We start from the raw sequence: 13,006 nt of genomic DNA on the forward strand, positions 1-13,006 counted from the left end.
AATCTTGAGCAACCGCTGTTACATATATAACCTTTTTTCTAGTTTTTTTTTTTTTTGTGCCTTTTTCTGGTGGGAGTTTCATGCCGTAGAAAAATACTAAGGAGAGTGTCAAGTAGGTTGTAAATAGCTCTTGGAAGACTCTTTTGTCCAAGAAAACTTTATTGTTCAAGAAGACTCTTTTTGTCAAGAAAGACTATCCAGACGTTGTCCAATTTGGAGTATACAGCCGATGCTGTAATGCTAATAAGAGCCTCTAATTGTTCATTTAATGGCAATTTATACTTGATGGCTTTATTCCTTTTATAATGTAGATTTTTTGTTCATGCTGCTCTGTTGTACGAGTCTTCTCATTCCTATTCCTATTAACATAACTTTGCATGTGCCTGGGAACAGGTTCAATGTTGAGGCCATCTGTGAGGGCCTCATTTGTTCATGTGAGGGCGTCTAGTTCTATTTTGATGTACAATTTCAGTTATTAGGATATTAATGGGTAGCTGCTCTGCATTTTCAACAAATAGGGATATGCAGTAGAGTCAGTTTCTCTTGCCAGGTTGAAGCGGTATATTATAATCAAAATGGGACCTACTGTGTACCCTTGTGGTACTCTGCTCGTTGTTTTTCTTCACTTGGATAGTAACCCCCTCTCTCACTGTGACCCTTTGTTTTCTTCCTGTCAAGTGCTCTATCAATCAACTTTTTAAATCACTCTTCCAAAACCACCAGTCTTAAGAACTAGTACTTAATGTATCAGTATCGAATCCTCTCTGATTCCCTATGCACAAACTATCCAATCAACCCGCTCTCGTGCTTGACTTCCACATTGATGGGAAATTGTAAGAAGTTCATAGCAGGATTATTTTTCTTCTCCGAATCCATTGCTAGTGTTTGAAGAAAGCTTTCAGGTTTTGAACATGTTTTGGGATTCTTCTTAAGATCAGTCTCTCGGATAATTTAAGACGATGCTTGTTATTGATGCTGATCTGAAGTTCAGTGGTTCTCATCTCTCCACTTTCTTGTATACTGGCAACACCTCAGCCCTAGCTTTTGTTCTACTTTTCTTGCAAAGTGTTGAATATTATATTTACGTTTTGTACTCACCTATTTGTGCTTGCGGGGGTTGAGCTTTGGCTCTTAGGTCCCGCCTCTCAACTGTCAATCAACTGGTGTACAGATTCCTTGAGCCTATTGGGATCTATCTTATCTACACTTGAAACTGTGTATGGAGTCAGCCTCCACCACATCACTGCCTAATGCATTACATCTATTAACTACTCTGACACTGAAAACGTTCTTTCTGGTGTCTCTATGGCTCATTTGGGTACTCAGCTTCCACCTGTGTCCCCTTGTTCGTGTACCACCCGTGTTAAATAATCCATTCTTATCTACCCTGTCAATTCACCTGAGAATTTTGTATGTGGTGATCATGTCACCCCGAGCTCTTCTGCCTTCCAGCAACGTGAGGTGCATTTCTAGCAGACTTTTCTCGTAACTCATGCCTCTTAGTTCTGGGACTAGCCTAGTGACATAGCTCTAAACTTTTTCCAGTTTCGTCTTGTGCTGGACAAGGTACCGGCTCCATGCTGGGGCCACATACGCCAGGATTGGCCTTATATACGTGGCATACAAGGTTCTGAAAGATTCCTTACACATGTTTTTGAAGGCTGTTCTGATATTAACCAGCCTCGCATACGCCGCCGATGTTATTCTTTTGATGTGGGCTTCAGGAGACTTCATCTCACATTCGGTATCCCGTGTCTGGCCTTCTGTTTCCTCCGTCTAGTTTCATTACCTTACATTTACTTGGGATGAACTTTAGTAGCCATTTGTTGGACCATTCCTTCAGCTTGTCTAGTTCATCTTGCAGCCTCATACTATCTTTCTATGCCTTAATCCTTCTCATATTTTTTGCATCATCAGGAAACATTGAGAGGAACGGGTCTATTTCCTCTGGGAGATCATTTTCATATATCAGAAACAGTATAGGTCTAAGAACTGATCCCTGTGGGACACTGTGACGCCTGGTCACTCCAAGACCTCACCCCTCACGGTGACTCGCTGTCTTCTGTTGCTTAGGTACTCCCTTATCCAATGGAGTACCTTCCCTTTCACTCCTGCCTGCAGCTCCAGCTTGTGCACTAGTCTCTTACATGGTACTGTGCCAAAGGCTTTTTGGCAATCCAAAAATATGCAGTCTGCTCAGCCCTATCTTGCCTGATATTTGTTGCCTGGTCATAGAATTCAATTAATCCTGTGAGGGATGATTTGCCATCCCTGAACCCATGCTGATGTTGTGTTACAAAGTTCTTCCGATCGCGATGTTCCACTAGCTTTTTTCTAACAATCTCCTTCATCATCTTGCATGATATGTAAGTTCGGAACACTGGCCTGTAGTTCAGTGCCTGAACTACAGATGTGTGTGTGTGTGTGTGTGTGCGCGTGATAACGTATTTCCATCAGATTAAGTGCTACTCCATCATAAGCTTCGCTCCATCGTGATAACAACCACTGTAACTTAATTATGGGGCAGTGCATCATGGTAAGCCTCATTTGGTGGTGCTCCGTCATAAAGGACACCCACTCTCTATAGGTGCCGCTTCCCCTTAAGTGACGCAACGGAGAAATCTTTAGTCAATGAACTATGTTCCCTCTGGATATCCAACCCCGTTCTGGACAGCACTCCGGGAGCAGCGAGTGGCGCAGGTGACAACAGCAGCACGACAGGCAACAGCAGCAGCAGCGACAACAGAAGCAGCCAACGGAGGAGCAAGGATGAGACCGGAGTAACAACGGCATTAGCACAAGCACCGGTGGAAATGATAGCCCTGCGAGCCGGAGTGATGTTACTCACTCACGACCTGAACGCCCAGTCCAGCCCAATAGCTTCTGTCCTCCCTACAGCATCACGCGAGCGCCCCCACTCGCCTTCGTGTGTAACCCACACACAAGGACACGACAGCGGCCAGCCTGACGGCGATATCCTTCCCGGTTTGAGCGCGTGGACCGTGTTTGGTCAGGTCCACTACACCTCGTTTGGTCAGGTCAAGTGGTCCTTCTCCTCCCCCCACGCAAGTGAAGAGGGGGAGCCTCCGCCCCCTCTTCCTCACCTCGGCCCGGGTCTAGCTGCATCTGGCAGCCCCCCAGGAGCAGGGGGTTATAAATGGCAGCGGTGGACTCGTGGCGAGGAAGTCCCCTGCCATCCTTGCCAGCGCAACCACCGTGTCCTCATCCTTGTCTCTGTTGGTGACTCGCATACACACTCTCTAGTGACCAGGTAAGGCGCGATCGCAGTTTCTTAGACACGGCGCTCAATCTTCTGATTACTCAAGTGGGCAAGTTTGCAGTTGCCTTTTTTCTTCTCTCTCTCTCTCTCTCTTGGCGTGTCTGTCACGGCAGGTGATGGATCTCCGTCTGGCCGCCTTCAGGAAAACGATTATTCTGAAGGAGGAGCAGAGATCAGGTGTCTGTGGGACTTACTCCTGCCGTCTATTAGATCAGGTGTCTGTGGGACTTACTCCTGCCGTCTATTTGCAAATAAGAAAATTTATTTGTATAAATCTACCTTCACATCATGCAACATTTATTTCTTCTTTTGTTTTACTTATAATTTTTTTGCTATATTTTGTCTTCGTCATTTATTTCCTCTTCCTTCTATTCCCTCAAATATTTCTCTTGCTCTTAATCTTTCCTTCTGCATATTTGGCTTTCTAAACACTATCGGTATTCAAAGGGCAGATGTCACTGTCTTCAGTGATGATCCGGAGCCGTTTAGAGGTTTGTCCCAGTGATGTCTCCATGGTACACTTTGTCCCCAGTGATGTTTCTAAGGTGCACTTTATTCCCAGTGATGTCTCCAGGGTGCACTTTGTCCCCAGTGATGTTTCTAAGGTGCACTTTGTTCCCAGTGATGTCTCCAGGGTACACTTTGTCCCCAGTGATGTCTCCAGGGTACACTTTGTTCCCAGTGATGTTTCTAAGGTACACTTTGTTCCCAGTGATGTTTCTAAGGTACACTTTGTTCCCAGTGATGTCTCCATGGTACACTTTGTTCCCAGTGATGTTTCTAAGGTACACTTTGTTCCCAGTGTTGTCTCCATGGTACACTTTGTTCCCAGTGATGTTTCTAAGGTACACTTTGTCCCCAGTGATGACTCCAAGGAACACTTTGTCCCCAGTGATGACTCCAAGGAACACTTTGTCCCCAGTGATGAATCCAGGGTACACTTTGTCCCCAGTGATGACTCCAGGGTACACTTTGTCCCCAGTGATGACTCCAGGGTACACTTTGTCCCCAGTGATGACTCCAAGGAACACTTTGTCCCCAGTGATGACTCCAGGGTACACTTTGTCCCCAGTGATGACTCCAGGGTACACTTTGTCCCCAGTGATGACTCCAGGGTACACTTTGTCCCCAGTGATGACTCCAGGGTACACTTTGTCCCCAGTGATGACTCCAGGGTACACTTTGTCCCCAGTGATGACTCCAGGGTACACTTTGTCCCCAGTGATGTCTCCAAGGAACACTTTGTCCCCAGTGATGTCTCCAGGGAACACTTTGTCCCCAGTGATGACTCTAAGATACACTTTGTCCCCAGTGATGTCTCCAGGGTACACTTTGTCCCCAGTGATGACTCCAAGGAACACTTTGTCCCCAGTGATGTCTCCAGGGAACACTTTGTCCCCAGTGATAACTCCAAGGAACACTTTGTCCCCAGTGATGTCTCCAAGGAACACTTTGTCCCCAGTGATGTCTCCAGGGAACACTTTGTCCCCAGTGATGACTCTAAGATACACTTTGTCCCCAGTGATGACTCCAGGGTACACTTTGTCCCCAGTGATGACTCCAGGGTACACTTTGTCCCCAGTGATGACTCCAGGGTACACTTTGTCCCCAGTGATGACTCCAAGGAACACTTTGTCCCCAGTGATGTCTCCAGGGAACACTGTCCCCAGTCATGTCTCCAGGGAACACTGTCCCCAGTGATGACTCTAAGATACACTTTGTCCCCAGTGATGTCTCCAGGGTACACTTTGTCCCCAGTGATGACTGCAGGGTACACTTTGTCCCCAGTGATGACTCCAAGGAACACTTTGTCCCCAGTGATGTCTCCAGGGTACACTTTGTCCCCAGTGATGACTCCAAGGAACACTGTGTCCCCAGTGATGTCTCCAGGGTACACTTTGTCCCCAGTGATGTCTCCAGGGTACACTTTGTCCCCAGTGATGACTCCAAGGAACACTTTGTCCCCAGTGATGTCTCCAGGGAACACTTTGTCCCCAGTGATGTCTCCAGGGTACACTTTGTCCCCAGTGATGTCTCCAGGGTACACTCTGTGCCAGTGTTAGCAACAGGAGAGAGACAAACAGAACACGAGGAAACAAACAGAGGGTCAAGGAAATAACGGGGCGGAGATATAATCAGTTGCCGCGCTCGAGGGCTGAAACTAGTTGCAATCCATCTTGTCTCCAATTCAGCCCAGCTACTTGCCAGTTGAATTATGCATAGAGAGGCTGTGGGTGGTGGTGGTGGTGACGATTGTGGTTGAGACTGTAGTGGTGGTGGTGGTGAGGATTGTGGTTGAGACAGTAGTGGTGGTGGTGGTGGTGACGATTGTGGTTGAGACAGTAGTGGTGGTCGTGGTGAGGATTGTGGTTGAGACAGTAGTAGTGGTGGTGGTGGTGAGGATTGTGGTTGAGACAGTAGTGGTGGTGGTGGTGGTGACGATTGTGGTTGAGACAGTGGTGGTGGTGACTAGGATGGTTGCGTTGGTGTTTGTGTTTGTAGTGGTGGTGATGGTGATAGTAATGGTGATGATGAAAGCGCTGATAGTGATGGTGAAGGTGTTTCCGTACGTGAAATGCTTTTTTTGCTATGCTAGCGCGCGCACACACACACACACACACACACACACACACACACACACACACACACACACACACACACACACATACACACACACACCACAAACAAAACCACCCCGACAACTGACCAGACCCCCCAGCAAGAGGCGCTCACCCCCCCCCCCCCCCGAGACAAACACACATGCCTGAGCAGATTTCCTACACCCTCTCAATCGACGCCAAATGAAGCATTAACAAATACAAGATACAACTCAGAAGAGCATCAGCAGGATAACGGAAACCCCTTAACTCAATACTCTTACAATACAGATCAAACACACCTCACCACAAATGAAAGTCAATCCAGTTGACTTCACAAGTGGTTGGAAGACAGAGAGGACTTGAATGTGAGACAGAGACGTCACAATGACTGAGTAACTGTCAGGAGGAGTGTGTTGGACCTGATGGCTGACAAAAGGCAAACTCGTCACTTACTGACAGCTCTGATAGTAGGATGAGGTGTCGCCAATTAGTGACTGGGAATAATATAGACTGGTCTGACTGGTCATTGTCAGGTGGTCGTGGAGAGAGAGAGAGAGAGAGAGAGAGAGAGAGAGAGAGAGAGAGAGAGAGAGAGCACCTTTCCTAAGACAAGGAGCTTATCTTCACCCCCTGGTGGTTGTGAAGTCATGGATGAAGAATGCGAGATGCATCCAGACACTGGTGTTCTGACCTTAACTACTACTCCCCCCCCCCCATCGCTAACTATCCCCTGCCTTAACTATCTTCCCTAATTCATCACCGACCCTACCCACTAGCTGTTTCCCTTCGTCTACCAACTGCTTTCCCTCCCGAACCATCTGTCTGGACACCGTTACCTGTTGTGCCCACCAGCTGGCCCACCAGCTGGCCCACCAGCTGCCCCACCACACCGTCTTGGTATTCTCTGCCCGACCTCCAGTATCGTTGTTAAATATGTTGATGATTTTTTACTTCGCAAGCATTAGAGTTTATTCGTCTGTGTGTGTGTGTGTGTGTGTGTGTGTGTGTGTGTGTACTCACCTAATTGTGCTTGCGGGGGTTGAGCTCTGGCTCTTTGGTCCCGCCTCTCAACCGTGTGTGTGTGTGTGTGTGTGTGTGTGTGTGTGTGTGTGTGTGTGTGTGTCTGTGTGGTGTGTGTGTGTGTGTGTGTGTGTGTGTGTGTGTGTGTGTGTGTGTGTGTGTGTGTGTGTGTGAGAGTGTGTGTGTGTGGTGTGTGTGTGTGTGTGTGTGTGTGGTGTGTGTGTGTGTGTGTGTGGTGTGTGTGTGTGTGTGTGTGTGTGTGTGTGTGTGTGTGTGTGTGTGTGTGTGTGTGTGTGTGTGTGTGTGTGTGTGTCTGTCTGTCTGTCTTTTCGATTTACGTCTGCAGAATCGAGCAATTAGCTCTTGGACCCCGCCTTTCTAACCAATCTATTTTTCCTCACTTATGTCTACTACATATATTTCTCTCTAACACACACACACACACACACACACACACACACACACACACACACACTTCCACAGGAAGCAGCCCATAGCACCAGTCTAACTCACAGGTACCCATTTACTGCTAGGTGAACAGAACCATCAGGATGAAAGAAACTGTGCCCATTTGTTTCCGACTCCGCTGGGAATTGATGCCGATCCAATAGGACTGTGTGTGTGTGAGTGTGTACATCTGCGTCCATAGGAACATTTAATGGGAGCCATTTTTTAAACATATAATAATTTACTTAATTCATTCAACTATGAATATATCCACCCACAATTGTATTCTCTACCAGCTCTTAAAATATGTTAAATCCTTATAGAATTTGAAACAAATTACAGGGGTAGCATAATAGATGTGGGATCGTTGTATTGTTTCAAGCGCAGGTTAGACATATATATGAATGTGTTTCAGTGCATATAAATAGGAGCTGCCTCATATGAGCCAATAGCCCTTCTGTAATTTCCTATATTCCTGTATTGTTGTTGTTAGGTGGCATCCTGGATAATGGTCAAATGCTGCATATATCCCAGATATACTCGAATTTCACACAAACGCCGCGAGGCACAGCACGAGGAAAATAGCCGGAAGGCTGCACATGAAATATGCCGCAAGGCAAAGAACTAGAACCGCAAGGCCCCAGCAACGAGTGAACCGCAAGGCCCCAGCAACGAGTGAACCGCAAGGCCCCAGCAACGAGTGGACCGGAAGGCCCCAGCAACGAGTGGACCGGAAGGCCCCAGCAACGAGTGAACCGCAAGGCCCCAGCAACGAGTGGACCGCAAGGCCCCAGCAACGAGTGGACCGCAAGGCCCCAGCAACGAGTGGACCGCAAGGCCCCAGCAACGAGTGGACCGCAAGGCCCCAGCAACGAGTGGACCGGAAGGCCCCAGCAACGAGTGGACCGCAAGGCCCCAGCAACGAGTGGACCGCAAGGCCCCAGCAACGAGTGAACCGCAAGGCCCCAGCAACGAGTGGACCGGAAGGTCCCAGTCCCAAAAAAAGGGTTCATACCTGAAGTCAAAGAGTGGGATCATCCCAGACAAAGTAGCTACAGAGAGGTGTATTGCACCTCCCTGTGAATACCACCTATACCGTGAAGGTCTACCGCCACCAACTATACAGTGGAAGTTTACTTTGATGCCGGACTATGTTCAGGACTAAAGTATACTTACTGGTTGATCAGTAAGTTCCTGTGGTGGGTTTAATAACCCTTTAGAAGTTGATGATCCAAAGCCCAATACCAAGTCCATCGAAACATGCTTCCAGTACAAACCACTCCCAGTCCCCCCCTGCCCTTGCTCGTCATCATATACGCGCCACCACCGTGAGTGGAGGGGTTTAAGCTACTAGTAGAAATAAGGGACATGATAACGACATGTAAGATTCAAAGGAGTATTGATAAAGTAAATAATGAAGCAGTGTTCAAAGCAAGGCACAAATGAGTCAGAGAGATGTCAGGAAGAACTTTTTAAGTTATAAAGTTGTAAATAAGGGGAAATTGGTTTGTTGAAGAAGTGCCTGTAGCTAATTATTGCTTATGAAATTGCTTATGTAATTATGATTAGAAAAAGTAGAGCTTGAGTCATAGCATTAAACTATAAAATGTTTGAAAGGCGGGACTAGGAACTGGTGCTCGACCCTGCAAGCGAGAACGTCTAGGTGAACTTACCACTTGCTTCTCCCCACCACCTACACACCACCACCTACACACCACCACCTACACACCACAACTGCCTACACACCACCACCTACACACCACCACCTATACACCACAACTGCCTACACACCATCACCTACACACCACAACTGCCTACACACCACCACCTACACACCACAACTGCCTACACACCACCACCTACACACCACAACTGCCTACACACCACCACCTACACACCACAACTGCCTACACACCACCACCTACACACCACCACCACCTACACACCACCACCTACACACCACCACCTACACACCACCACCACCTACACACCAACTCCCACAAGCAGTCGCTACCAACCAAAACCTGCAAACCAACACCTGCTCATTACCACCTACACCTACCCCCACACAACCACCTACACATCACTGTCTAACCCTACCCACCTACCCCCACCCACATCAGCAGTGACCCAACATGGGAGGAGGGCGGACCACGCCATCATCTCCCACTCTGCAAACCAAGAGAGAGAGAGAGAGTCCCAGAAAAAGGGGTTCCACCCAGTTATTACCCTGGGAGGGTAGACCTGTTGCTCTCCCCTAAGGGGAAGGATAATAAAAGTGGGCGACTTTCTTTTTAACATATGATCGTCTCGTAAAGCATTCTGTTATGCCCCGCTTTATTCAGCAGGAGAATATGCCGCGAGGCCCCTTTTCCGTCCTTCTAACCTCTTCCTTTTCTCTCTTCTCGATTCCTTTCCTCTTACCGTTTCTCTGTTGTTAAGACGAGCCTAGCCCCGTTAACGGAACAAGAGACACACACAAACGCAGCATTGCAACTATGCACGAGACTCCAGAATACAAAAAGATGCAATTAATTCAATTAGCAACAATTTGGTCAAGAGGAACAGATTTGTGTTCGGGTGTATGTTATTAGCGTGAAGCGGGGTACCTACGTCACGGAGGTCTTTGTAGTCACGAATGGAGTCGCCGTTAGTAACCTTCAAAAAAGCCGTTAGTGATTGTTAAAACCGTTAGTGATCGTTGAAACCGTTAGTGATCGTTGAAACCGTTAGTGATCGTTGAAACCGTTAGTGATCGTTGAAACCGTTAGTGATCGTTGAAACCGTTAGTGATCGTTGAAACCGTTAGTGATCGTTGAAACCGTTAGTGATCGTTGAAACCGTTAGTGATCGTTGAAACCGTTAGTGATCGTTGAAACCGTTAGTGATCGTTGAAACCGTTAGTGATCGTTGAAACCGTTAGTGATCGTTGAAACCGTTAGTGATCGTTGAAACCGTTAGTGATCGTTGAAACCGTTAGTGATCGTTAAACTCGTTAGTCCTGAATGCATGCAGAAAATGAAAGTATTCAAAACGTAAATACTATACATTGTAGGAGAAATCCCATTACTCTGCAGAAGTCGGCCCTCCTGTGTAGCTTCCAACTTGAGAGGGAGGAAGGTAGATGTTCCTTTACATTTCGGTGTGACTGTGAGTAGATTAGGAAGCCAAGAGCCTGGGTAGGACAAGAAGCGGTATTCTGTCGGGTATTTAGCAAGGTGTTCCTCCTCCTCCTTAGTTCATGGTTGGAACAAAGAGCGAGGATATTAGCTCACCAGCACGGGTGTGGAGGAGGTAAGGGGAGCTGGAGGAGGGAGGGAGCCGGAGGAAAGGATGGTCGGAGTTCGGGTTGGGGAGCGTGATGTGAGAACCAGATTAATGGTACGATAAATATGGTTTGACCATTTTGTGCACGTAAATTGTTTCGTTTTTCACGTGGGGATTTAACGCGTGTTCAGCTCAGAACGTAACCAGCTTAGCAATGTCGCAACGTCACGCTTCATTGCCATCTGCCTGATCAACCAGACTACGGTTGCATGTCGCCTGCGAACTGCAACCACTATGAACTGGCACCAAAATCAATTCGTAACATTTTCTTTGCAATATGAAAAAAATTATACCACAAGAGAAAGCATATTATAAAATAGCTTTACGACGAAATACTTCCTATACACCTGACGCTTTGTAAATATTACGTTCATTTAAGAATAATGACCTAGGAAGGATTTAGAATTGAGTGATTGCTGAGGGCTGAGACGTTAATAACAATTGCACTGAGGGTAGAATAGAACCAGTGAAGAGCAGAGGTGCCATAGGCACAATCAGAGAACACTGTATAAACATCAGAGGTCCGCGGTTGTTCAACGTCCTCCCAGCAGGCATAAGAAATATTGCCGGAACAACCGTGGACATTTTCAAGAGGAAACTAGATTTATTCCTCCAAGGAGTGCCGGACCAACCGGGCTGTGGTGGGTATGTGGGCCTGCGGGCCGCTCCAAGCAACAGCCTAGTGGACCAAACTCAAACAAGTCAAGCCTGGCCTCGGGCCGGGCTTGGGGAGTAGAAGAACTCCCAGAACCCCATCAACCAGGGTCGGAGAACCAGTAGCAGTTTTAAGCATTTGATACCAGAAGACGCGTGAGTTTAGCGTGAGGTGAGAGAGGAAGCTACAACTGGTAAATAACTGGTCTTGAGGAGTTGGATGAGGCCACCAGGGCCAGTCATAAAAATATTTGAAATGACGGTCATCACTTGCAATTTGCTTTATAAACGTGGTGATAGGCGCTTATTAGTAACGTGCATTGAAAGCCAAAACTAATCTCCAGCCAGATGGAGAATTAACGTAATATTTGTCATTACAACCCGACTAATACATTATTATTTTAACTTAACAAGGACGGCAAGGAAGATGAAAGTGGAAGGAATTCAACTGATGGCGACACAGCAGTAAGAGCCATATTCTGCAAATCACAGACATCCTATTAGAGAAAAGCATTGTGATCCACGAAGTTACTGTGTTACGAATAAAGAAAATCACAATAAGGACGAAAGTCACAGGTTCTCTAGACGAGGATAAGCAGATGTTACAAACGTGATTTCGGAGGCTTGGTTATGGAAACAGGATTAGCTGTATATATAGACCTGTAAACGACACCAATAAGACTGTCACAAGCAGGTAGGAAGAGGGATAACCACGACCAGCTAAGTTAATCAGGAGTGCCTTTAACGACCAAGTAACGGAACAAGGAGTGACCTCAACAGTCAGGGACTCGACGCAGCTTCTCACGAACCTGTGTTGCCATTTTAGGGTAGTGGAAGGAGGGGTGAAGTGTTTGAAGGAAGGGATCATTATATCTCTTTCCACTCACTATCTCTCTCTCTCTCTCTCTCTCTCTCTCTCTCTCTCTCTCTCTCTCTCTCTCTCTCTCTCTCTCTCTTTATTTTATTATGGTAGGAGAAAAAATGTACAGATGACTCTCGACAAGAATTCCTTTCTACAATATAAATCTTTAGAGTTTTTTTCCCTAAGGTGATAACGCTCAGGATAAACCGGTCCTCTCTTGTCTTCACCCAGGCTCTCACTCTCCCTGGCTCTCACTCTCCCTGGCTCTCACTCTCGCTGGCTCTCACTCTCCCTGGCTCTCACTCTCACTGGCTCTCACTCTCCTTAGGTCTCACTCTGCCTGGTTCTCTCTCTGTCTGGATCTCTCTCATTCCCTGTCTCTCACTCTGGTTTTCAATCTTCCTGGTTATTAGTCTCCAACATCTCTTACTCTCACTTTTCATTTTCTCTGTATTATCTTTCTTCCCTACTTTCTTCCAGATATTTTCCTCTTCTCTCCTACACTCTCTTCTTCATATTTCTATACCCTGTTGTCGAGCACACACACACACACTCTCTCTCTCTCTCTCTCTCTCTCGGGCCGGATCGCTTCGGTGGTCAAAGATGAAGCCCCGATGACCAATAACAACGTTCCAAAATCACAACTTGAGTTACTCTGAATGTGTAACAACCACTAAACTAGAATGACTTAGTATCGGGCTAAATCACTTACTGTTGAAGTTTCTGCTGGCTGCCGCCTGGAGCTGAGTGAGATCACTACTTGCCTCGCGAGAAGGGCATTGAAATCACCCATAATGATTTCTCCTTTTTTATCAG

General features: G+C 46.9%; 2 protein-coding genes across 2 annotated transcripts in view; one reads left to right on the top strand and one right to left on the bottom strand.

Annotated features, from left to right (window-relative positions):
• The first annotated feature begins 3,166 nt into the window (after window positions 1-3,166).
• LOC123770362 (uncharacterized) overlaps window positions 3,167-13,006 on the top strand; it is a 30,371-nt gene continuing 20,531 nt past the window's right edge. The window contains exon 1 of the mRNA XM_045762198.2: window positions 3,167-3,271. The gene's annotated coding sequence lies outside the window, so the exon portion shown is untranslated. The remainder of the gene's footprint in view (window positions 3,272-13,006) is intronic.
• On the bottom strand, window positions 3,766-6,407 carry LOC123770432 (cyclic AMP-inducible protein BP74-like). The gene is made up of 2 exons (XM_045762273.1): window positions 6,338-6,407; window positions 3,766-4,940 (listed from the first exon to the last, which is right to left on the bottom strand). Exons 1-2 carry the CDS (start codon window positions 6,405-6,407, stop codon window positions 3,766-3,768), a joined length of 1,245 nt encoding a protein of 414 aa, XP_045618229.1.

The sequence above is a fragment of the Procambarus clarkii genome, chromosome 42, assembly GCF_040958095.1.
Source record: "Procambarus clarkii isolate CNS0578487 chromosome 42, FALCON_Pclarkii_2.0, whole genome shotgun sequence".
In the NCBI taxonomy this organism is placed as follows: domain Eukaryota; kingdom Metazoa; phylum Arthropoda; class Malacostraca; order Decapoda; family Cambaridae; genus Procambarus; species Procambarus clarkii.